General features: G+C 53.7%; 1 protein-coding gene across 4 annotated transcripts in view; it reads left to right on the forward strand.

The window, feature by feature from the left end:
- LOC116949280 (FYVE, RhoGEF and PH domain-containing protein 5-like) overlaps nt 1-23,877 on the forward strand; it is a 66,323-nt gene that overhangs the window by 21,823 nt on the left and 20,623 nt on the right. For all 4 annotated transcript variants that reach the window (XM_032966406.2, XM_032966402.2, XM_032966403.2 and 1 more), the window contains 8 exons: nt 862-949; nt 1,460-1,510; nt 2,686-2,744; nt 4,221-4,292; nt 15,795-15,863; nt 19,210-19,293; nt 21,331-21,410; nt 22,139-22,232. In XM_032966406.2, coding sequence (XP_032822297.2) covers nt 862-949; nt 1,460-1,510; nt 2,686-2,744; nt 4,221-4,292; nt 15,795-15,863; nt 19,210-19,293; nt 21,331-21,410; nt 22,139-22,232 — 597 coding nt within the window. The remainder of the gene's footprint in view (nt 1-861; nt 950-1,459; nt 1,511-2,685; nt 2,745-4,220; nt 4,293-15,794; nt 15,864-19,209; nt 19,294-21,330; nt 21,411-22,138; nt 22,233-23,877) is intronic.

The raw sequence follows: 23,877 nt of genomic DNA on the forward strand, positions 1-23,877 counted from the left end.
TTGCGGGCGCTGCAGGATTTCAGTCCTTCATGGCGTAGTGTGTTACCAATTGTTTTCTTGGTGACTATGGTCCCAGCTGCCTTGAGATAATTCACAAGATCCCCCCGTGTAGTTCTGGGCTGGTTCCTCACCGTTCTCATGATCATTGCAACTCCACGAGGTGAGATCTTGCATGGAGCCCCAGGCTGAGGGAGATTGACAGTTCTTTTGTGTTTATTCCATTTGCGAATAATCGCACCAACTGTTGTCACCTTCTCACCAAGCTGCTTGGCAATGGTCTTGTAGCCCATTCCAGCCTTGTGTAGGTCTACAATCTTGTCCCTGACATCCTTGGAGAGCTCTTTGGTCTTGGCTATGGTGGAGAGTTTGGAATCTGATTGATTGATTGCTTCTGTGGACAGGTGTCTTTTATACAGGGAACGAGCTGAGATTAGGAGCACTCCCTTTAAGAGTGTGCTCCTAATATCAGCTTGGAACCTGTATAAAAGACACCTGGGAGCCAGAAATCTTTCTGATTGAGAGGTGATCAAATACTTATTTCCCTCATTAAAATGCAAATCAATTCATAACATTTTTGACATGCGTTTTTCTGGATTTTATTTGTTGTTATTCTGTCTCTCACTGTTCAAATAAACCTACCATTAAAATTATAGACATCATTTCTTTGTCAGTGGGCAAACGTACAAAATCAGCAGGAAATCAAATACTTTTTTCCCTCACTGTATACAGCAGCAGGTGTCAGGGTCGGTATCGAACCCATGATCTCCTGTATACCAGGCGAGGTAGTTAACATCTCCTAGCCACCGTGGTGCCTTAAATGTGACCCCCCCCCCCCTCACCACCCTGGGCCCGTGTCTGCAGAGGAGAACGTGCTGCGGAAATCTTCCGCTCAAACACTTCTTGCTCAAGCCCGTGCAGAGGATCCCGCAGTACAAGTGGCTCCTGACCGGTGAGAATGCTCTTACGAAAATACTCACCACCACTCACTTGCAACTCACCTTCACACATACAAGCACACACCTCCTCCTCCTCCTCTCCGACGAAACCCACTTCCACTCGCCACTCTTCACGTGCTACGCCCGTGTTCAACCACCACATTGCAAGTGACGACAACAACAACAACAACACACTCACTCACTCACACACTCACTCACTAACCCACTCACCAACCCACTCACTGACTCACCCACCCACCCGCTCACACACTCACTCACTCACCCACACACTAACTCACTCACCCACTCTGGGCCTCCCCTAGGTCGACTCAGCCTCAAATAAGTACTTGGTGTGATGTGTAAACATCAGCACTGGGGAGACAAAGGCGGCCGGGCGTGGTGTTGGCCACCCACCACCTCGTGTGCCGTTCCAGCCTTTGTAGGTGGTCATAACAGCACTTGCCCCAACGGTCTATGAAGGCTATACGGGGGGATCTTTGTCTCTGTGTGCGTGTATGTGCCAGATTACTTGAGGCATCTGTCCCCGGAATCTCCAGACTACGCGGACACACAGGGTGAGCGAGCACAGAGCACGCATCAGGCTCACCCCACTCACCATGCTCACGTGTGCAGAGTGTTGGGTGAGTGGGCGGTGGGTGATGAGGTTGTTTGCACGAGTGTGGTGGTGAGCCTACATCTGAACATCTCCTGATCTAACCACTTTGCACTCAGTGTCACTCAGCTCCCCGCATGAAGGTCTGCTATGCAGTGAGTCGTAGGTTCGATTCTGACCCTGACGCCTGCTGTGTATTTGCAGTTTGCGGTGTCTCTCTCTCTCCCTGTGGTCACGCGGATTTGTTTTCTCCGGGTCCTCCGGTTTTCCCCTCCACATTCTGAAACACCGCATCGAGATTATTGAGATGATTTCGCTGCTGTGGATTTCCACGTGAAGACACGTCGTTGAGCTATCATTTGTGACCAAATCGCTTCTGAAAAAGAAAGTAATGACTCAGTGGGCCCGAGATTAAAAAGTAGTTTAGTTTAATTTGTATCGATTTTTTTAGTGATTTGTTTAACCTTGCCTATAATTTGCACTATTGTCGTGTTTTTGTATCAGTTGTTGTAACGTTCTGACCTACCCCTACTTGGAACATTTATGCCTAATCTTGCACGTGATTTGTATTCCTTAATTAGCTATAACTGAAACCTTTTTTACACGGTGAGGGAGTGAGGGATGGTGGTGCAGGGTGTGGGAGTGGGGATGGTGGTGCAGGGTGTGGGAGTGGGGGGTGGTGGTGCTGGGTGTGGGAGTGGGTGATGGTGGTGCAGGGTGTGGGGGATGGTGGTGTAGGGTGTGGGAGTGGGGGGTGGTGGTGCAGGCTGTGGGAGTGGGGGATGATGGTGCAGGGTGTGGGAGTGGGGAAGGTGGTGCAGGGTGTGGGAGTGGGGGATGGTGGTGCAGGGTGAAGGAATGAGGGATGGTGGTGCAGGGTGTGGGAGTGGATGATGATGGTGCAGGATGTGGGAGTGGGGGGTGGTGGTGCAGGGTGTGGGAGTGGGGGGTGGTGGTGCAGGGTGTGGGAGTGGGGATGGTGGTGTAGGGTGAGGGAGTGGGGGGTGGTGGTGCAGGGTGAGATGGTTTAGGGGGTGGTGGTGCAGGGTGGTGCTGGGTGAGATGGTTTGTGAATTCAGTGTCTGATCAACTCTCGCGCAGTGAGTCGCTAATGGACTGTCAGGGTTCTCTTTGCAGCTGCCATCGCCATCATAAGTGAAGTGGCATCTCACACCAACGACTGCATGCGCCAAGGGGTGAGGCGGCACGGCATGAGCCACCACACACGCGCACAAAGACAAAGATCACCCGTATAGCCTGAACAGACTGTTGGGCCAAGTGCTGTTAGCGAATCGTACCAATGACTGCCTGAACGGTGCACAAGCGGGTGTGGGGTTGGCCAGCGCCACGCTCCAGGCACCCATTTTGAGGCCGAGTCGACCTAGGGGAGGTCCAGGACGATTTTAAAATAGCGGGAATCGAACTCGGGTCGCCGGGTTCGTAGCGCAGCGCGCTAACCACTACACTACCGCTCCCCACACGCGCCCATGTACGTTTCGTACATGCAACATGGTATCCAGAGTTTGAAATGTGACTACCTTCCTGTGTATTATGTTTATTATCCGAAAGTGTCCATCCGTGTGCGATGCTCTGGATCTCACAAACGGATCGTGGGAGGCACGCGTGCATAACACCGGCAAACTAAATTGTTCCTGGGAAAAGAAAAGTCACGAATACTGTACAATTGTTACACAGCGTCCCGTTAATGCTGCACTTCAAATGAACGTGCCGGAACACGTGCTTTGTATCGTTTGTTGCTGTAACGTTCTTGCCCCGTGCCCCGTATTGGACATCTGTAAAACAAAACAAAGTGCTTCATTGCTCATCGGATTCTTCCTGCAGTCTAAATGCAAGATTCTGATTCTGAAATGTTTGAAAAATAAAAATAGGTTTTTATCATTTCTGTCAATACAACACAGATACCTTCTGCAAGACATCACGTCTGCATTCACCACACCTACATGCGGTGAACATGCAAACATGCTGCGATAATAATAATGTATGGTATTCTCTTAGAAACGGATTGACCTTCACCAGAGACGGCCTTCTTTATGGCCTAGTCTCACCGATATTAGACCTGAGACAATGCAAGAATATTATCAGAGCGTGTTTGTTTACATGCTCGCCACAACTCCTGTTACATTTCGATTTAAAGCTTTCGTGACTGCAGGGATTCATCTTCTGGGTTCTTTCGGTAAGGTGTTACATTGCCAGAACATCTCAACACAACTCCTGTTACATTGCCAGAACGGGCACAAAACTATTCTATTCTTACTTTCCATACTTTGCTACTGGCGAAAAAAGGACCTGTATAATGTGTATTTATCAATCACATGGTTGCATCCACAGACCCCCCCCACTCCCCCCTTCACACCCAGGCTGCCTCCCTTGGTATGGTCCAAATGTGAGGTAGGTGGCACGTGGCCATGGATGTGTTGCAGAAATTTTTCCCCGGGTCACCGACCCCGAGAATCATCGACCGGAGGAATCCGATGAGCTCCGAAGCTCCTTCCCCCTCCCCCCCCCCCCCCCCCACGGATGTCCAGAGAGACGCGGCTCAAGCGAATTGTTATGACGTTGGCCGCGAGTCCAATGAGCATCCGTAAGAACGAGGGGGGTTGGTGATCGATGTCGATGATGCTGCTGCTGCTGCTTTTGTGACTTGGTGGCAGGATAACTTCCAGAAGTTGCTCCAAATTCAGCAGAGTCTGCAGGGCAGCCCCGAGGTGGTGCGGCCAGGACGCGTGAGTAGCGCGCCACGCGGCTGCTGAAGTCACCGAGAGTAGCTGTTTGGGGGTGGGTGATTGCGTGCCTGCCTGTTTGTAAGACTGGCTGTTTGCGAAACTGGCTGTTTGTGTGACTGGCTGTTTGTGTGCCTGGCTGTGTGCGAGACTGGCTGTTTGTGAGACTGCGTGTTTGTGAGACTGGCTGTTTGTGTGATTGGTTGATTGAGTGTCTAGCTGTGTGTCAGACTGGCTGTTTGTGTGCCTGGCTGTTTGTGTGCCTGGCTGTGTGTGAGACTGGCTGTGTGTGAGAAAAAACAACCCCCTACCTCCTCGTGGTGCCGGATGGGCAACGCTGTCGTGGGCAGTGCTGAGGGGGGAGGGCCAATTTTGATTAGCCTTTTCCCTCATGGCATTTGTAACCACCACAGCGGCCAAATGGTGGCTCTGGATGGGTGCGAGGGGCCGGTAACCCCTCCACCTTCAATTAATTACCACTAAACCACGACGACAAAATTGAATAAATAAGCTTGTGCCGGAGGTCCCGGGGGGACAGGCGTCTTTGACGTCTCCTGGCCAAACCGCATTTTGTGGAGCCAGGAGATTGAATCTCTACCCTCGGGGCTCCTCCAGAAACAACAAAAAACCACTACGTGTGGCCACGTGGAATGTTCGAACGCTCACTGCGGAGGAGAGGCTGCCACTCCTCTATTGGGAGCTGGACCGGTACCGCCTGGATTTCTGTGGTATTCAGGAGGTCCGGTGGACCGGCTCTGGCTCCTGCCACCATGAAGGTTGGACAGTCCTCTACTCAGGGCAGGAGACTGCCAAACAACAGGGTGTGGCTCTTCTACTGAATAAAATAATGAAGGGGGCGTGGGAGCATGGCGGTGAGGTGTGGGAAGCTGTAAACCCCAGGCTACTTTGGGCTCGCCTTCCCATCAACCAGAGGCGAGGAGTGGTGGTCATGGTTACTTATGCCCCCACTGAAGACAAATATCCGTGGAGGGATGCAGGCAAGGCCGATGAGTCAGATGCCTTCTATGAGCTCCTGTCACAGGTGCTAGCTAAAGTGGCCCCTCGGGATAGTCATCTTGTTGGGTGAATTCAATGCCTGAGTTGGTCATGATTCTGGCACCTGGTCTGGAGTGATTGGAAGGCATGGGCCAGATCAGCTCAATAACAACGGCAGGAGGCTGCTAGTTTTTTGTGCAGCCCATGGGCTTGTAATTACCAAAACGCTGTTCCGGCATCGGCGCATCCACACCACATCATGGATGCATGCCGGGTCCAAACAAGAACATCTGCTGGACTACATAGTGACGGAACAGCAGATGCGGGCCCATGTCCTTGACACCAGGACCTACCGTGTAGCTGATCTGCCCACTGATCATCGACTTGTCATCTGTAAGATGTACCTGCCATTCTTCTACTTCGGTGGTGGGTGTACACAACAGCACCCCATTCAAACCTTTAGTGGCATGGTCTCAGCTAGCTGATGAAACTTGCAAGCGAGAATTTTATGATCGCTTGCGGCTGGGGTTGGCATCGTCCCCCACTCCTCCGGATGTCGAGGGGAAATGGGCGAGGATTAGGACTGTGGCTCATGCAGCTGCAATGGCTGCTTTGGGTACACGGTCCAGACCTCCCCAGAGACCCTGGCTCACAGAGGAGGTGTTCAAGCTGGCTGAGAAAAAGCGACAGGCCCACTCTTATCGGCTACAGCATCCCACGTCGGAGAATGAGGAGGCTTACTACAGCCTTCGCTCGGAGGTTCGGAAAGCCGTTAGGCTCTGCTGAGGAGATGGAGTCTGCCTCAATGGCCCGCAATCACAAATCGCTCTTTAATTCCATCAAAAAAGTAACCTGCAGCGCCACACCTATTACGATCATTAGGAGAAAGAACGGTGATCCAATCTCCGACCCCCAGGAACAGGTTTGCAGATTTGCTGAGCACTTGTGAGGTCCTGGGGGAAGGGAAATCCCTCAGCCAAGAAAACAACATGGTACAAAGTCGGGATGACCCTGCCGAGGCTGCGGTGCCTCAAATATTGGAAGGAGAAGTCACCCCCTGTGAGTGGCTGGCTGAGGAGCCATCTGTTGAGGAAGTACTGAAGGCGATCCATAGTCTAAGACCAGGCAAGGCACTGGGCAGAGATTATCTCCCAGGCGACATGCTATTGAGTGAGGGTGGCGTTTATGCAGAGACTGCCCTACATGACATCATAACAACAGTCTGGACCACTGGACAGGTTCCGCAGGTTTGGAAGGATGCCCTGGTGGTCCCCGTCTTTAAGAAGGGGGACCGCACAGACTGTAACAACTACAGGGGCATCTCACTCCTCAGTGTGCTGGGAAAGGTCCTGGCAAGGATTATTCAACATCGCCTTGCTAGGTATACTGAGGAGAGAATTCCGGAGCCCTAATGCGGTTTCAGGAAAGGGCGGTCCTGCACAGATGCCATATTTTCTGTCCGTCTGCTACAGCAGAGGTCTAGGGAATTCCAACAAGACCTACATCCCTGCTTTATTGACCTGGTTACGGCCTTTAATACCATCAGTAGGCCTGGGCTCTGGGTTGTTTTTCGTGCTTTCGGAGTCCTTGACCCTCTGCTCACAATCATTAAGGACCTTCATGATGGTGAGTGGGCCCGGGTAAAACTACGTGGCCGGAAGTCAGAGCCATTCCCTGTACACCTTGGGGTGCGACAGGGATGTCCTCTTGCTCCTACATTATTTAACATCTCTCTTGACCACGTAGTTCATCATATTTTGTACCATCGGACACTCCACCCCCACAATTCCCAATTGGTGATAGGGCAGTTGTGGAGAGACTGGAGCGTTTTCCATACCTGGGCAGTGTGCTCATGACCGGCTTCGGTTTAACAAAAGAGGTCTCACTTCGAATCAGTCGAGCGGCATTATTTTTTCATCGGTTGCATAACGCTCTGTGGAAGCTACCGGGTCTGTCGCTCCGCACGACGCTTCAGGTCATCTCGGCCACAGTCATTCCCTCCCTTCTCTATGTTTGTGAAACGTGGACCCCCCTAATGGAACATCTTCGCTGGTCAGAAACATTTAGGTTGGCCTGCCTACGATCCATCCTGGGTTTGACCAAGCTAGATTGTGTGAGGAGCTCACAAATCTTTGAAAGATCTGGACAAGGTCCTAATGGTGAGTTCCTCCGGCAGGCAAGGCTGCATTGGCTGGGCCATGTAGCCCGCATGCCCAGCCACCACATGCATAAACAGCTTTTGCTCGGCCGGATCAAGGGGGCTAAACGGGCGCGGCATGGTCTAGAGAAGAGATGGAGTTATGTGGTACAGGATGATGTGGAGCTGAGTGGACTTGCCGATGACTGGGGTCAAGATCGGCGTCTGTGGAGGAGGCTCGTGAAGGACGCTACTGGGCAGTTGGAGGCAGTTGCCTTCCAACAACAACGGAGGGCGGAGGAGCCACGCTCACAACAACGAGCAGAGCGCCGGGTGGCTAAAGCAAAGCAAGTTGGAAAAGTTGGGGGCACAGGTGGTGCATCAACCAGTCGTCTCAATCAGTCGACCTGTGGCATCTGGGTCTGCCCCGTGACCTCCTGCCAGCGGGCGTTCGACACTGTTTGTGTGACTGGCTGTTTGTGAGGCTGCCTGTTTGTGACACTGGCTATGAGACTGGCCGTCTGTCTGACTAGCTGTTTGTGTGATTGATTGCTGGCTGTTTCTGAGACTTGCTCTTTGCGAGACTGGCTGCTTGTGTTACTGGCTGTTTGCGATACTCGCTGTTTGTGTGACTGACTGTGTGTGAGACTGGCTGTTTGTGAGACTGGCTGTTTGCGCCACTGGCTGTTTGCGAGATTGTCTGTTTGCGACACTGACTGTTTGCGAGATTGCCTGTTATGTGAGACTGGCTTTTTGTGCCTCTGGCTGTTTGCAAGGCTGGCTGTTTCCGAGACTGATTGCGTAGTGGTATCAGGAAATGTCACTGCATTCCACGTTAGGCCGGCCCGTGTGTGGAGCACGGGACATGCTGATCACACCACCTACAGCACGGCAGTTGTGCAAAAACGTGCACTCCGTGTGCAGTGTCAGCCCTTGGAGGCTAGGGGGCGAGAGCGCTGGAAGCGGCACAGGGGTGACAGGGGGCCATGGCACTCCGGATGAACCTGGAGGGCTAGTGTCCGGAGATACTGGGGGCTGGGCGACCACTGGACTGGTTCCCGGGGCCTCTGGAAAGGGGAAGCTCCGGGACTTGGAATATAAGCCGGACTCCTGAACGGATCCGGCGGTTGTTGCTGGTCTGAAGACCCGAAGACGTCCTCCTGAAGAAGAAGCCCCGTTGTCAAGACCAGGACTCGAGTCGGAGTCCGACTTGATGGCTTCCCCTCCCCAGTCACGTTAATGGCTAGTTTGTAGTTAGTCCAGAAGGACTCCCTCCCCAGTTACCTGGTGAAAGGGGCGACTACCCCTTGTGTTAGCGAATGTTGTTATAATAATCTGTTGCCTCCAAGAAGCCTCACTCACCCTCTGTACCCACTACATTTGGTATCAGAAGTGGCTGATTATTTAATGCTTTTATATATGACAGTAGCGCTCATGGAGACGAGGCAAAGAACATGTACCCGCTCTCCGGAGGAAGAAGGAGACGATGCAACAGCCCCGAGGTTGGCAGTCCCGGAGGAGAGGGGAGACGCGCCGCCGGTGGAGTGGCATGCCGGCCGGCTGGCTGACGGGCCGCCGCCGTTGGGGAGGGCTCTCCGTGCGCGCACTCCCGCCTTGCCCAGCTTCTCCATGCGGCCGCGGCCATCCTGGACGAGATCCACGGTTGGGAGGCTGCTGCGGTGGAGGACTAGACGGAGCCTCAGGGTGCTGTGGCTCCTGCCGCCGCTTCTGGAGTTCCCGCAAAGATTATTGAGATTCCCGCCGAAAATCTCCGCCAACAGTTCCCACCAACCAGAAACCGCCACGTCACCACCTGCGTGACCAGGGCAGGAGGCCGCCATCTTGCCGTCGAGGAGCCGGCGGGGTTCCCGCCAAGAGTGACGGAGAGCGGCCGCCGGCGACGTGCGTCCCTTCTCTCCGGCAGCGCCTGCCCATGCTGAAGGAATTCTGCACAGCTGGGGGAGATTGGGCCACCTTCCAGTGTCGCTTCCTCACTAACTGCGAATTGGCGGGGTGGTCGGAGACGGAGTCGCTGCGGGCGCTCCCTGCAGCTCTGGACGACGACACCCTGGCTGCCCTTGTGACCATCCCGCCAGCCGAGCGCTCCACACTGCACCAGGCGATGCAGCGGATGGCTGCAATCTACGGGCTGCCATCCGACACCCGGCGTCGCTTCTCCGAATGGAGACGCGGGACCTCCGAGTCGCCATTGGCCTTCCGGAGTGCGCTGCTGGCGCTTGCCAGGGCGGCCTACCCCCGAATGGGGGTGGAGGGCATGGATGCCCTCATCACGGACAAACTGCTGGCGTTGGCACGGGCGCTCCAAGTCGCCATCCACGCCAACAACGACAGCGAGCTCTGCTCCCTGCAGGTGGCCAGGAGCATCCAGGCTCATTTGTCCCTGCAGCGTGAGTCAGGCCTGGCAGTGTGCGCTGCGCCCGGGGAAGAGCGCAGTACGCCGGAGGAGCCGTAGCACGCGCAGGCCTTCGCGTCCACTCAAGTCCGGGGGTGGTGGAGTAACGATCCGCCGCGCCGGGAGGGCGATCGCCCCCGGAGAAAGACGTCGCCTCGCCCGGAGCGGAGTCTCGTCATATGCTACAACTGTGGCCTCCAGTGCCACGTCGCATTTGGATGCCGGGCTCCTCGACGATGCTCCTTGGGACCCGGCCATCGTCTGTCCAACCAACCTCTTTGTCGCGGCAACCCGAAGCAAGTCGCAACACCTGGTTCCACCTCACCCATCACACCGCGTCGGTTCGGGATCGGGTCGGGCGTCAGATCGTGGGGGGGAGAGAGTGTGCTCGGGGGGGCTGGCCACTCCGACCGGGTCAGTGGTTGGAGTTGGCCCATAGTGTGGTCGCCATAAGCGCGGGGTTGTCGGTCGTTCTAGGATCCATTGAGGGGGTTGAGTTCCGCATGCTCGTCAACTCTGGTGCGTCAGCGACCATTATTTCGGAACTTATTTATAATATACTGCTCATCAAATGTCGTTCTCTGCGCCCCTTCGAGTTGCCATGCTTTGCAGCCAACGGGGGATCGTTAGGCATTATCGGCCAAATCAACGCTCAAATGTATTGGAGATGTCAAATTGGCGGGGCCGATCCTAGTCTCGTCGTCCCTCGCCATTCCATGCTTATTGGGGACCAATTTCTTGGGGAAAATGCCGATTAAAATTCTTATCGATCAGGGGTGTATCGAGTTGCCATCAGGCTGTCGGTTGGCGTTTCTGCCATCTCTCATGCTTGTGTACGGCAAACGCCACAGTGCAGGCGATCGCATCCCAGACGGTTCGGGTTCCCCCGGGCGCGCAAATGTTAATTCCCCTTCAATTACGTAAGCCGCTTGATCCTGCATCAACAGCCAGAGGGATTCTGTTGGGGCCCTCTAACATGGCTGTAAGGGGTTTGCAACTTGTGGGTGCGCAGACCCTAGTGTCCGCTGACAGGGAACCGTTTATTCAGGTTCTGAATGCCGGGTTGACGACATCGATCCTCTTGCAGGGCACGGAACTTGCTCATGCGTCGCCCACGCTTCGTGATGCGTGTGTCGTGGGTAGCGTTGAGGCCGGGTCGCGCCCGACGCCGCGTTCTGGACTGGACGTTTGCTGGATTGATTACCTGTGCTCGGAAGCAGCCGATTTGTCCGAGTCCCAAAGTCACAAATTAAAATCTCTATTACGGGATTTTGCTGATGTTTTTAGCGCTGGTAAATTCGACATTGGCCCGTACCACCTTGCTAAGTTGTGATTTTGACACGGGAGACGCCGCTCCCATCCGCCAAAACCCGTACTGCAGAAAAAGAACATGTTCAGCTGGCCGTGGATGAGATGTTAGCCGCCGACATAATTTCACCATCCACTAGCCCGTGGGGAGCACCTATTGTTCTTGTTAAAAAACATGGAAGCTTGCGCTTCTGTGTTGACTTTCAAAAGCTCAACAAAATTTATGTCGCCGATGCGTACCCTCTCCCGCGAATGGACGAGTCTCTAGACGCACTGGCGGGTGCCCAGTACTTTCTACACTAGACCTTCTGTCTGGGTTTTGGCAATTGCCATTGGACGATGAGTCTAGACCCAAGACGGCTTTCCGCACACCGCAGGGTCTTTTAGAGTTTAATCGGCTCCCGATGGGTCTCCACTCGGCGCCGGTGACATTCCAACGACTCATTAAGCTAGTCTTGGCGGGACTTCAATGGGATTCCTGGCTAATTTACCTAGATGATGTCATCATCTTTAGCCGCACCTTCGACGAACATCTCGATCGGTTGCATGCCGTTTTTATGAAAATGCGGGCCGCTAATCTTAAATTCAAGCCGCAGAAATGCCACCTGCAGCAGAAATCCGTGCGTTATCTCGGCCATATCGTCAGCAAGTCCGGCGTTGCTATGGACCCCGAGAAAACTAGGTGCCTCCGGACATGGCCTACCCCTACATCGGTGGGTGAGGTGTGAAGCTTCATTGGTTTCGCATCCTACTACCGCCGCTTTGTGGCTGGGTTCGCTGCCATCGCTGATGGCCAAAGGCCAGAAATTCCATTGGGGAGAGGAGGAGAAAGCCTCATTTCTGGCACTCTGAGAGGCCTTTTAATGCGCCTCCCCTTTGCTACCCTGATTTTTCCGTGCCGTTGATACGCGCAGAGTGCGCTTGCCTTTCGGGCTATGGGCGCTGCTGCCTCCAAATGATTCGGCCCTGCCCCTGGCAGTGTCAGCTGAGGTGGCCCCCCCGGAGGTTATGAGCGATTCTAAATCTGGCCCTGGCCGAGTGGGGTTGTCTCCAAATAGAGGACGCGTCCTTGGTCGGGTTGTGCCGCCGCGCCGTGCATTCGGGTGAGGGAGAAGGCCATAGGGGCTTGGCCCTGGTAGTCCTGCGGGATGGCTTGTTGATGTGCCGGGACGAGGGTGCACGCCGCTACGCCATTGTCGTGCCCACACCCCTGCGAGGGATAGTTGTGTGGGCCGTGCACGAGTGGCTTATGCACTTTGGCGTGTTAAAAACACTGGCCACAGTCCAGCGGGACTTTTTCTGGGCAGGCATGGCCAGGGATGTGCACAGCGGAACCGACCGGCCAAGCCCTGTTGTCCGCCCTTACAATCGATTCGAGTCTCCCGCATCAATGAGCTCATCGTCTTAGATATCCTGGGGCCCTTTCCCGCCACCCCGCGGGGTAATAAATTCTTGCTGGTGGGGGTTGAGTATTCTTTACGGTGGCCCATGGGCCTGGCCTTTCCCCAAATCAGTCAGCTGCAGCCATCACGGATGTCTTCCTAAATGGGTACGTCATGGACAAGGGGGCCCCCGATTGTCTGCTGATGGACCAAGGGAGAAACTTTTCCTGAAAATTACTGCGAGAGGTGTGCGATTTGCTGGGCACACAGAAAATTCGAACGTCATCATACCACCCCCAAACGGATGGGATGGTTGAGCGTCTGCACAGAACGCTCACTACTATGCTCAGCCACCAGGTCAGTGACTCTCAGCTAGACTGGGACTTGCACATTCCGGGCGTGTTGGCGGCGTACCATATGGCCCCTCGTGCGTCCACCAGTTATTCTCCATTCTTTCTGATGTATGGCAGGGATCACGACCCCCCTATCGACGTTCAGCTACGTATTGCAAAAACCTGCATCCAAAATTTCTGATCCAGTTCGCTTTAACATACAGAAGCTGTCCGAGGCACGGGAGGCTTCTAGGCTAAATTCTAATTCGCGCCAATTGGCTAATGAACGTCATCAGGCCTGGCGTACCTCTCGCCACGTGTGGTATTCCGGCGACGAGGTGTGGCTCCACTGCCCTCAGGTTCCTGTGGGGACGTCGCCGAAATTGTTCCGGCCTTGGCGGGGGCGTGTGGTGATTGTCCGCGTTGTCTGGCTGCAATGCGTGCAAATTCACTAGGGACGCCGGTGCTGGTTTGTCCACCCGTCGCGCCTCAAGCCCTTCATTGCATCGCGGAATCCCGTCTCATCTCCACAATGCCAGGGCCAAGTGTGTGATGTGTCCGACGCGCCTGGGTGTGTGCCTGCTGGGGTGGACTCTCAGCTGAAGTCTGTACCTTCACCCTCAGATGCCACGCAACTAACACCCCTGCAGGCGCCGCCGTCTTTTACTTCCCCGGCTCCGACCGCCGGGAGTTCCTCTGCCGTGCCCCCCGCAAAACCGGCTGCTGCGCCGTACGTGCCAGTCCCCCCTGGCTCCTCCGGGACGAGTGGGCCTGCCTCCACACGAGGACTCAGTCCAAAACGATTTATTTCTCATGACCCCCCCCCCCCTAGTCACACGCACCCCCCACACTGTTCATTCAGTACCTCACTCATCGGGCCATTTTTGCCTTGCCTTTATTGTTTTCATGTGATGGTCCACGGTGTTGGTGACGTTGGTTTATGGGGTGTGGGGTCATGTGCTTCGCGCGTTTGTTCTGTTCCCTTACCCCATGTTATTGCGTGTATATTTGTATATAGCGCACATTTGTACAGGTGGGCTGGGGTATTTACTGCGGGGTTTTTTTGTGGTTCATGTTGAGGCGCGCATTGTAGTCTTATAGCGGTTATGAGTTGCATATTTCGAGGGGGGTGGGGGGGCGATGTAGTGGCATCAGGGGATGCCACTGCATTCCACGTTAGGCCAGCCCGTGTGTGGAGCACGGGGCATGCTGCTCACACCACCTACAGCACGGCAGTTGTGCAACAACGTGCACTCCGTGTTCAGTGTCAGTCCTTGGAGGCTAGGGGGCGAGGGGGCCGGGAGCGGCGCAGGGGTGACAGGGGGCCATGGCACTCTGGATGAACTCGGAGGGCTAGTTGCCAGAGGCACTGGGGGTGGGGCCCCCAAAGAAGGGGGCTAGGAGACCCCGGGACCGGTTCCAGGGGCCTCTGGAAAGGTCGAGAAGCGAGGCGTGCCTAGGGGCGGGGGAAGCTCCGGGACTGGGGATATAAGCCGGACCCCTGAACGGGTCTGGTGGTTGTTGCTGGTCTGAAGACCCGAAGACGTCCTCCTGAAGAAGAAGCCCCGGGGTCAAGACCAGGACTCGAGTCGGAGTCTGGCTTGACGACTTCCCCTCCCCAGTCGCGTTAGGGCTAGTTAGTCCGGAGGGACTACCTCCCCAGTTACCTGGTGAAAGGGGCAGTTACTTCTTGTGTTAGCAAATGTTGTTATAATAAACGTGTTGCCTCCAAGAAGCCTCATTCTCCCTCTGTACCCACTACATTTGCGAGACTGGCTGTTTGCGAGACTGCCTGTGAGACTGGCCGTCTGTGTGACTGGCTGTTTGTGAGACTGCTTGTTTGTGAGACTGCCTGTTTGCGAGATTGGCTGTTTGTGAGACTGGCTGTTTGTGAGACTGGCTGTTTGTGAGACTGGCTGTGTGTGAGACTGGCTGTTTGCGAGATTGGCTGTTTGTGAGACTGGCTGTTTGTGAGACTGCTTGTTTGTGAGACTGGCTGTTTATTAGACTAGCTGTTTGTGAGACTGGTTGTTTGTGAGACTGGTTGTTTGTGAGACTGGCCGTCTGTCTGACTGGCTGTTTGTGTGATTGATTGCTGGCTGTTTCTGAGACTTGCTCTTTGCGAGACTGGCTGTTTGTGAGGACGGCTGTTTGTGAGACTGGCTGTTTGCGAGATTGCCTGTTTGTGAGACAGGCTGTTTGTGAGACTGGCTGTTTGTGACACTGGCTGTTTGTGACACTGGCTGTTTGTGAGACTGGCTGTATGCGAGACTGGCTGTTTGTGACACTAGCTGTTTGTGAGACTGGCTGTTTGTGAGACTGGCTGTGCGTGAGATTGGCTGTTTGTGAGACTGGCTGTGTGTGAGACTGGCTGTTTGTGAGACTGGCTGTTTGTGAGACTGGCTGTTTGTGAGACTGGCTGTTTGTTAGACTAGCTGTTTGTGAGACTGGCTGTTTGTGAGACTGGCTGTTTGTGAGACTGGCTGTTTGCGAGACTGGCTGTTTGTGAGACTGGCTGTTTGTGAGACTGGCTGTTTGTGAGACTGGCTGTGCGTGAGATTGGCTGTTTGTGAGACTGGCTGTTTGTGAGACTGGCTGTTTGTGAGACTGGCTGTTTGTGAGACTGGCTGTTTGTTAGACTAGCTGTTTGTGAGACTGGCTGTTTGTGAGACTGGCTGTTTGTGAGACTGGCTGTTTGCGAGACTGGCTGTTTGTGAGACTGGCTGTTTGTGAGACTGGCTGTTTGTGAGACTGGCTGTTTGTGAGACTGGCTGATTGCGAGACTGGCTGTTTGTGAGACTGGCTGTTTGTGAGACTGGCTGTTTGTGAGACTGGCTGTTTGTGAGACTGGCTGTTTGCGAGACTGGCTGTTTGTGAGACTGGCTGTTTTTGTGGTTGGATCTGCTGCTCGTGTCCCACGCCTTCTCTTTGTTTCAGGTTTTTCTCAAGGAAGGAACTCTGTTTAAGCTGTGCCGGAAAGCGCTCCAGTCTCGCATGTTTTTCTTGGTAACGCCCAGCTTCCCCTGCACACACACACACAGATACACGCACACACACACATACGTGAGCTCATATACACAAACACATAGAGATACACACACAGATACACGCACACACACATACGTGAGCTCATATACACAAACACATAGAGATAAACACACACACACACACTCTGTGTCACGTCGTTACTCTGTGTCACGTGGTTACTGTCACGTCGTTACTCTGTGTCACGTCGTTACTCTGTGTCACGTCGTTACTCTGTGTCACGTCGTTACTCTGTGTCACGTCGTTACTCTGTGTCACGTGGTTACTCTGTGTCACGTCGTTACTCTGTGTCACGTGGTTACTCTGTGTCTCGTCGTTACTCTGTGTCACGTCGTTACTCTGTGTCACGTGGTTACTCTGTGTCACGTGGTTATTCTGTGTTACGTCGTTACACTGTGTCACGTCGTTACTCTGTGTCACGTCGTTACTCTGTGTCACGTGGTTACTCTGTGTCGTGTCGTTACTCTGTGTCACGTGGCTACTCTGTGTCGTTACTCTGTGTCACGTTGTTACTCTGTGTCACGTCGTTACTCTGTGTCACGTGGTTACTCTGTGTCACGTGGCTACTCTGTGTCACGTCGTTACTGTGTCACGTCGTTACTCTGTGTCACGTGATTATTCTGTGTCACGTCGTTACTCTGTGTCGCGTCGTTACTCTGTGTCACGTCGTTACTCTGTGTCGCGTCGTTACTCTGTGTCACGTGGTTACTCTGTGTCACGTCGTTACTCTGTGTCACGTGGTTACTCTGTGTCACGTGGTTACTCTGTGTCACGTCGTTACTCTGTGTCGCGTCGTTACTCTGTGTCACGTCGTTACTCTGTGTCGCGTCGTTACTCTGTGTCACGTCGTTACTTTGTGTCACGTGGTTACTGTGTGTCACGTCGTTACTCTGTGTCACGTGGTTACTCTGTGTCACGTCGTTACTCTGTGTCACGTCGTTACTCTGTGTCACGTCGTTACTCTGTGTCACGTGGCTACTCTGTGTTACGTGGTTACTCTGTGTCACGTGGTTACTGTATGTCGTTACTCTGTGTCGTTACTCTGTGTCACGTTGTTACTCTGTGTCACGTTGCTACTATGTGTCACGTCGTTACTGTGTCACGTCGTTACTCTGTGTCACGTGATTACTCTGTGTCGCGTCGTTACTCTGTGTCACGTCGTTACTCTGTGTCGCGTCGTTACTGTGTGTCACGTCGTTACTCTGTGTCACGTGGTTACTCTGTGTCACGTGGTTACTCTGTGTCACGTGGTTACTCTGTGTCACGTGGTTACTCTGTGTCACGTCGTTACTCTGTGTCGTTACTCTGTGTCTCGTCGTTACTCTGTGTCACGTCGTTACTGTGTGTCACGTCGTTACTCTGTGTCACGTGGTTACTCTGTGTCACGTGGTTACTCTGTGTCACGTGGTTACTCTGTGTCACGTCGTTACTCTGTGTCACGTCGTTACTCTGTGTCACGTGGTTACTCTGTGTCACGTCGTTGCTCTGTTTCACGTCGTTACTCTGCGTCACGTGGTTACTCTGTGTCACGTGGTTATTCTGTGTTACGTCGTTACTCTGTGTCACGTGGTTACTCTGTGTCACGTCGTTACTCTGTGTCACGTGATTACTCTGTGTCACGTCGTTACTCTGTGTGTCACGTGGTTACTCTGTGTCACGTGGTTACTCTGTGTCGTTACTCTGTGTCGTTACTCTGTGTCGTGTCGTTACTCTGTGTCACGTCGTTACTCTGTGTCACGTGGTTACTCTGTGTCACGTCGTTACTCTGTGTCGTTACTCTGTGTCACGTGGTTACTCTGTGTCACGTCGTTACTGTGTGTCACGTCGTTACTGTGTGTCACGTCGTTACTCTGTGTCACGTGGTTACTCTGTGTCACGTGGTTACTGTGTGTCACGTCGTTACTCTGTGTCGCGTCGTTACTCTGTGTCACGTCGTTACTGTGTGTCACGTGGTTACTCTGTGTCACGTCGTTACTGTGTGTCGTTACTCTGTGTCACGTGGTTACTCTGTGTCACGTCGTTACTCTGTGTCACGTGGTTACTCTGTGTCGCGTCGTTACTCTGTGTCACGTCGTTACTCTGTGTCGTTACTCTGTGTCACGTGGTTACTCTGTGTCACGTGGTTACTCTGTGTCACGTCGTTACTCTGTGTCACGTGGTTTCTCTGTGTCACGTCGTTACTGTGTGTCGTTACTCTGTGTCACGTGGTTACTCTGTGTCACGTGGTTACTCTGTGTCACGTCGTTACTCTGTGTCACGTGGTTACTCTGTGTCACGTCGTTACTCTGTGTCACGTGGTTACTCTGTGTCACGTCGTTACTCTGTGTCACGTGGTTACTATGTGTCACGTTACTCTGTGTCACGTGGTTACTCTGTGTCACGTCGTTACTCTGTGTCGTTACTCTGTGTCACGTGGTTACTCTGTGTCACGTGGTTACTCTGTGTCACGTCGTTACTCTGTGTCACGTGGTTACTCTGTGTCACGTGGTTACTCTGTGTCGTGGGTGCTGGATTGGTGCTTCATTACGTTTTAAACATTTTGCGTTCAGCTGCAATTACCAGTCATGCGGAATATCATGCAGTAGACTCTGAGAAAGTGTGTACAATAACATAGTGCACCATACCTTGTTGTGCTGGACAGGGCGCGCTCTGTCTGACAACCCAGCAGCATTTTGTTTAAAAAATCTGCTGATGAGACCCAAAATGTCAAAACAAATCCTGCTGCGTAATGCACCTTAGGTGATGGACGACAAACTTGTATTTTTATAACAGCAAAAAATACGATTGATTGAGCGATGGCTGCTCAACCAGTAACCGTTCTCTGCGAAGGCCACGTCGATGCACGCGTGCCGGAGTTGACATTCCGAGTCGTGAACGTTGAATCCGTTGGGTCACTCGACCTCTCCAGCCAAAAAAACTAACCTCCATATTCACGGCAGTGTAAATAAGAACCCGCTCTTGAATTGACCCTTGACCCTGAATGACGTCACAACAATTAAATAACTGGATGGGGGAGGTGATTCGTTACAATTCCACTTTGTACTATCATCGACAACATCTGTAAACGTTTTCTTCATTTTCATTCCATGTAAATCATCATCGTCAGGAGCAGCAGCATGTGCTGCATTAGCTGCGTGCTCTTGTACACCGACGCAGGTACGGCCGCTGAACTCTTTTGTTACGCTGGGGGGAGGGTGGTGTGCACTGCTGGGCCTTGACTCTAACCGCATGCCCCCCACCCCCTTCAACTTCTACCCCCTGATCTCGCCGCCCTCCCCTCCCCCCACCACGGCACGGTGCTGAGCAGATGAACGACGCTCTTCTGTACGCCACAGCCCAGCCGAGCGGGCGCGTGAAACTCAACAGCGAGATCTGCCTGGGCAGCCTGCAGGTGTGGCCAGCGCTCACAACCGGGGCTTTTAACGCCGAGGCCATCGTCGATCAGTGCTCGCCGAGCTGCATTGCCTTCGGGCTACCGAACGAATACTTTCTAAGGTCGCACTCTTTACACACAAAGTGCTTGTCACAAATGAACCCAAACACCTCGCTGGTCTCGTCAAGGAGCATGAACCATGACGAGAGCTCCGGTCACCCTCGCCCCATCGCGCGCTCTTTTGATGCGCTTCTGCGGCCGTCTGGAACGCTCTTCTGATATTAGGAAGCCACCGGAGCTATACACTTTTTTATGATCTAGATTGAAGACTGATTTCTTTAAAAATGCTTTTTGTGTTTAGTTCGTTGTCCTTCCCCGGCACCTCCAATACGCGCGGTCGGCTACGTCCCATTTGAAAGAAGTTAAACGTACATACAAACGTACGTCTATCCACTTGTGGACGGAGGCCTCTCCACACTTGTCGCTCTCCTTCACGGTCCTGCGATGCCATAATCCATCGGCTGCACATGAGGGCTGATTTCATTGACGCATATCCACGGTCGTTGTTGTCACGGACTCGTTCTCTCTCTTTCTCTCCTCGTGTTGTAATGTCATCACCGGTCTTATCCATCGGCCGTTATCCCTTCTCGAGACTTGGATTCTGTCCTAATGCGGTAAAACTCGGTTCAGCCGGATCTTAGCGAGCCGGATTTCACGTTGAGCTGCACCAGGTTGGCTAAATAATAAAATAATCCGTGCATCTTCCACGCAAGTCTGCGCCTCCTCCCTTAAGCATGGGCAGAACTTAACGATGAAAAAAAAATCGGCGTTACCCTCTCCGACAATAATACACAGGAGTTGTGTTAAGATGTTCAAACACCAAATAGACACACCGCCTATCGCAAGGCATCGTCAAGTCCCGCGTCAACCACACATCACGCTTGTGATAAAAAAAAACATGCAAAGCAAACGCCCTCTGCTGATGACGTACACCGCGATTTCTTTGGAACCGATTGGCCTTCAGTAGAGACGGCCTCCTTCATGGCCTCGTTCCTGCACCGGTGTTAGCCCAGAGAACGTCAACCAACGAAGGCGAATGGCAGAAAGGCAACGCCTTTTGAACGTGTCTGAACACCTCCTGTATTATTTAAAGGCTGGTTTTATTGTTTTATAATTTTGATACCGGCAAAAAGGGCAGCACTTATGTTGGTGGTGCGAGATAGGGGATGAAAGGGGAGGACGATAGGAGATAGAGCAGAGGGGTGGTGGGCGGTGGGTGACCAATGCACACAACCAATGGAAGTTATCATTATTTTACTATCGATATAGTTATTATTTTCAGGAGTGTCCTATCGCGGACCGTGCTTTACCCCACTTATTATTTATTATTACGCAATTTTCTTCCGAAACACGGTGGCCTTCGGGAAGGCAACTTCTACCGCTGTTACAGGAGAACAAGACTCTAATTTGTGGGGGGGGGGGGGGGGGGGCAGCACACAATGGGCCCCACGGGATCTTTAACGTCCACTGAGACACCGCCGGTTGTACCGCTCGCACAGCGCTCGCCGGCACGCAGCCTTGCCAGGGCCGCCCAGAGGTGCCGAGAGGTCCTGGGGCAGAATGCCTATGTGGGGGGGGGGGGGGGGTGATGGGGGGGTGGAGGGGGGGGCCCTATTTTTACCATCCACAGGTTCCGTTGCAGGGCCCTCTTGTGTGAAGCTTAGGGAAAGTTGACCCTCTTGCTCCCCCCACCCCCACCTCCAAGTGCAGCAGTTTGCTGCATGGTCACGGTACAGCACGGGCGTGGAGAGAGCGCCAGCGTTCATTGTATGTGTGTGTGTGTACGTTGAACTTCTTTTGCACGGTACGTAGCCGACCGTGCTAATCGGAAGTGCGGAGAGGGCATGCGCCGGGGCCTTGCGGTGCGTACGCACACCGGACTCGAGCGAACTCGTGCCTGCGTGCGTGCGTGTGTGCGTGTGTGTGTGCGTGCGTGTGTGCGTGTGTGTGTGCATGCGTGCGTGTGTGCGTGTGTGTGTGCGTGTGTGAATACAGGCGAGCAAGCCAGCAGTGGAGACGCTCGCCAACGAGCTACACTTTACGACTCCCGAGAAGACGTTCATTCTGTCGGCAAGGTGGGGCAGGTGCCCCCAGGCACGGCCATCACGTCCACGACGATCGTACTCTACCCACGCTCTGCACGTATCATCGATGACAAAATATTACAGGCACACGTTGCAGGCAGTGGCACATTTTTTTCAGGCTGGAGAGGAGACGATTAGACAAGACCGACTTTTTACTTTTGAACGTTTTTATTGCGACGAGACGCAAGCCCGGTACAATATGTGCCGGATCGATATTGGAGGGGGACAGATACTCCGCAAGAATTTAGAATTTGGTTCGAAGACATCGTATGTACATGGGGGAAACAAGAGACCTCACGATTGCTTGTGTTGCGATCGAAACATCGTGATCTATTATTTTTCTACCTACGTGAATTATGATTGTGTTGATTGCTGTGTGCATGTGTCTTTGTATGTGGGGAGCGGTAGTGTAGCGGTTAGCGCCCTGCGCTCTGAACCCGGTCACCCGGGTTTGATTCCCGCTCACAGCTTCCACCGGTGACGATTATCTGAACCGGTTCTGGGCCTCCCTTAGGTCGACTCAGCCTTCAATGAGTACCTGGTGCGGTGTGTGAACATCGCCACTGGGGAGACAAAAGAGATCGGACATGGTGCTGGCCACCCACCCCCTCGTGTGCCATTCTGGCCTTCGTAGATGCTTGCTAACAGCACTTGCCCCTACGGTCTGTTAAGACTATGCGGGGGACCTTTGTCTTTTGTTTGTGTGTGTGTGTGAGCAGCTCTCCGGAGGAGCGGGACGCATGGCTCCTCATCGTGTCTAACGCTGTGGAGGACTTCAAGCGTAAGCGCTCGACTTTTCGCAGTGTGGGGCAGGTGAGAGTGCTGCTGCTGCTCACCTCATCAACAAACGAAACTAAAACTATTTATTTTTATTTACCAGGTAAGGCCCACTGAGCTATGTAGCTTATTTTTCAGAAGCGACAAAGTGGCTTATCGAGTGGAAATTTATGGCGGACAAATACTCCAAATGCGTGATGTTGATTCTGCATGTGGGGGAAAAAAACGGAGGACCCAGAGAAAAATCCACGCGAACACGGGGAGAGAGACACGCAAACTCCAAATATACAACAGGCGTCAGGTTCGCGATCGAACGCACGACCTCCTGCATACCAGGCGAGGTAGTTAACATCTCGCCACCGTGGCACTTAGGGAGCAGCCGATGGCCCGCGGTTCGTATTTTGACTGTCCTCGTACGCGACCTCGTCACTGGCCGTGTCTCGAGCAGCCCTCCTTCAACGCGGTGCCGTCGGCCATAGAGGCAAACGGCGAATCTGGAGTGGGAGAGTAACGCGCCGGTAATGTCTACCACTGAGATTCGGCGTCGTGGCTCGCAGATCGCGACTCTGTGCCAACTGCTCGCTGTACACCGGGTGGCTGCGCTGCAGCAGCATGCACGACAACTCCAGCAACAGCAGAACACACAGCAGCAGCACGCACGGCAACTCCAGCAACAGCAGAACGCACAGCAGCAGCACGCACGGCAACTCCAGCAACAGCAGAACGCACAGCAGCAGCACGCACGACAACTCCAGCAACAGCAGAAGGCACAGCAGCAGCACGCACGGCAACTCCAGCAACAGCAGAACGCACAGCAGCAGCACGCACGACAACTCCAGCAACAGCAGAACACACAGCAGCAGCACGCACGGCAACTCCAGCAACAGCAGAACGCACAGCAGCAGCACGCACGACAACTCCAGCAACAGCAGAACACACAGCAGCAGCACGCACGGCAACTCCAGCAACAGCAGAACGCACAGCAGCAGCACGCACGGCAACTCCAGCAACAGCAGAACGCACAGCAGCAGCACGCACGGCAACTCCAGCAACAGCAGAACACACAGCAGCAGCACGCACGGCAACTCCAGCAACAGCAGAACGCACAGCAGCAGCACGCACGGCAACTCCAGCAACAGCAGAACGCACAGCAGCAGCACGCACAGCAACTCCAGCAACAGCAGAAGGCACAGCAGCAGCAGCACGCATGACAACTCCAGAAACAGGAGAACGCGCAGCAGCAGCACGCACGGCAACTCCAGCAACAGCAGAAGGCACAGCAGCAGCAGCACGCACAGCAACTCCAGAAAGAGGAGAACGCGCAGCAGCAGCACGCACGGCAACTCCAGCAACAGCAGAAGGCACAGCAGCAGCAGCACGCACGACAACTCCAGAAACAGGAGAACGCGCAGCAGCAGCACGCACGGCAACTCCAGCAACAGCAGAACACACAGCAGCAGCAGCAGCACACACAGCAACTCCAGAAAGAGGAGAATGCGCAGCAGCAACAGTCCAGGTTACAAATCTTGATATGGTTTCAGATTCTCCAGATATACTCCAGGCTTTGTCAGGCATAGTAGGGCTTACACGTACTGGATGTATGGCGCTACGGTGGCGATATGTGAACTACCTTGCCTGGTATGAAGGAGGTTGTGGGTTAGATACCGACGCTGACACCTGC

The sequence above is a fragment of the Petromyzon marinus genome, chromosome 36 (assembly GCF_048934315.1).
Source record: "Petromyzon marinus isolate PM22_M1 ecotype Great Lakes invasive population chromosome 36, UKy_Petmar_22M1.pri1.0, whole genome shotgun sequence".
Classification (NCBI taxonomy): Eukaryota; Metazoa; Chordata; class Hyperoartia; order Petromyzontiformes; family Petromyzontidae; genus Petromyzon; species Petromyzon marinus.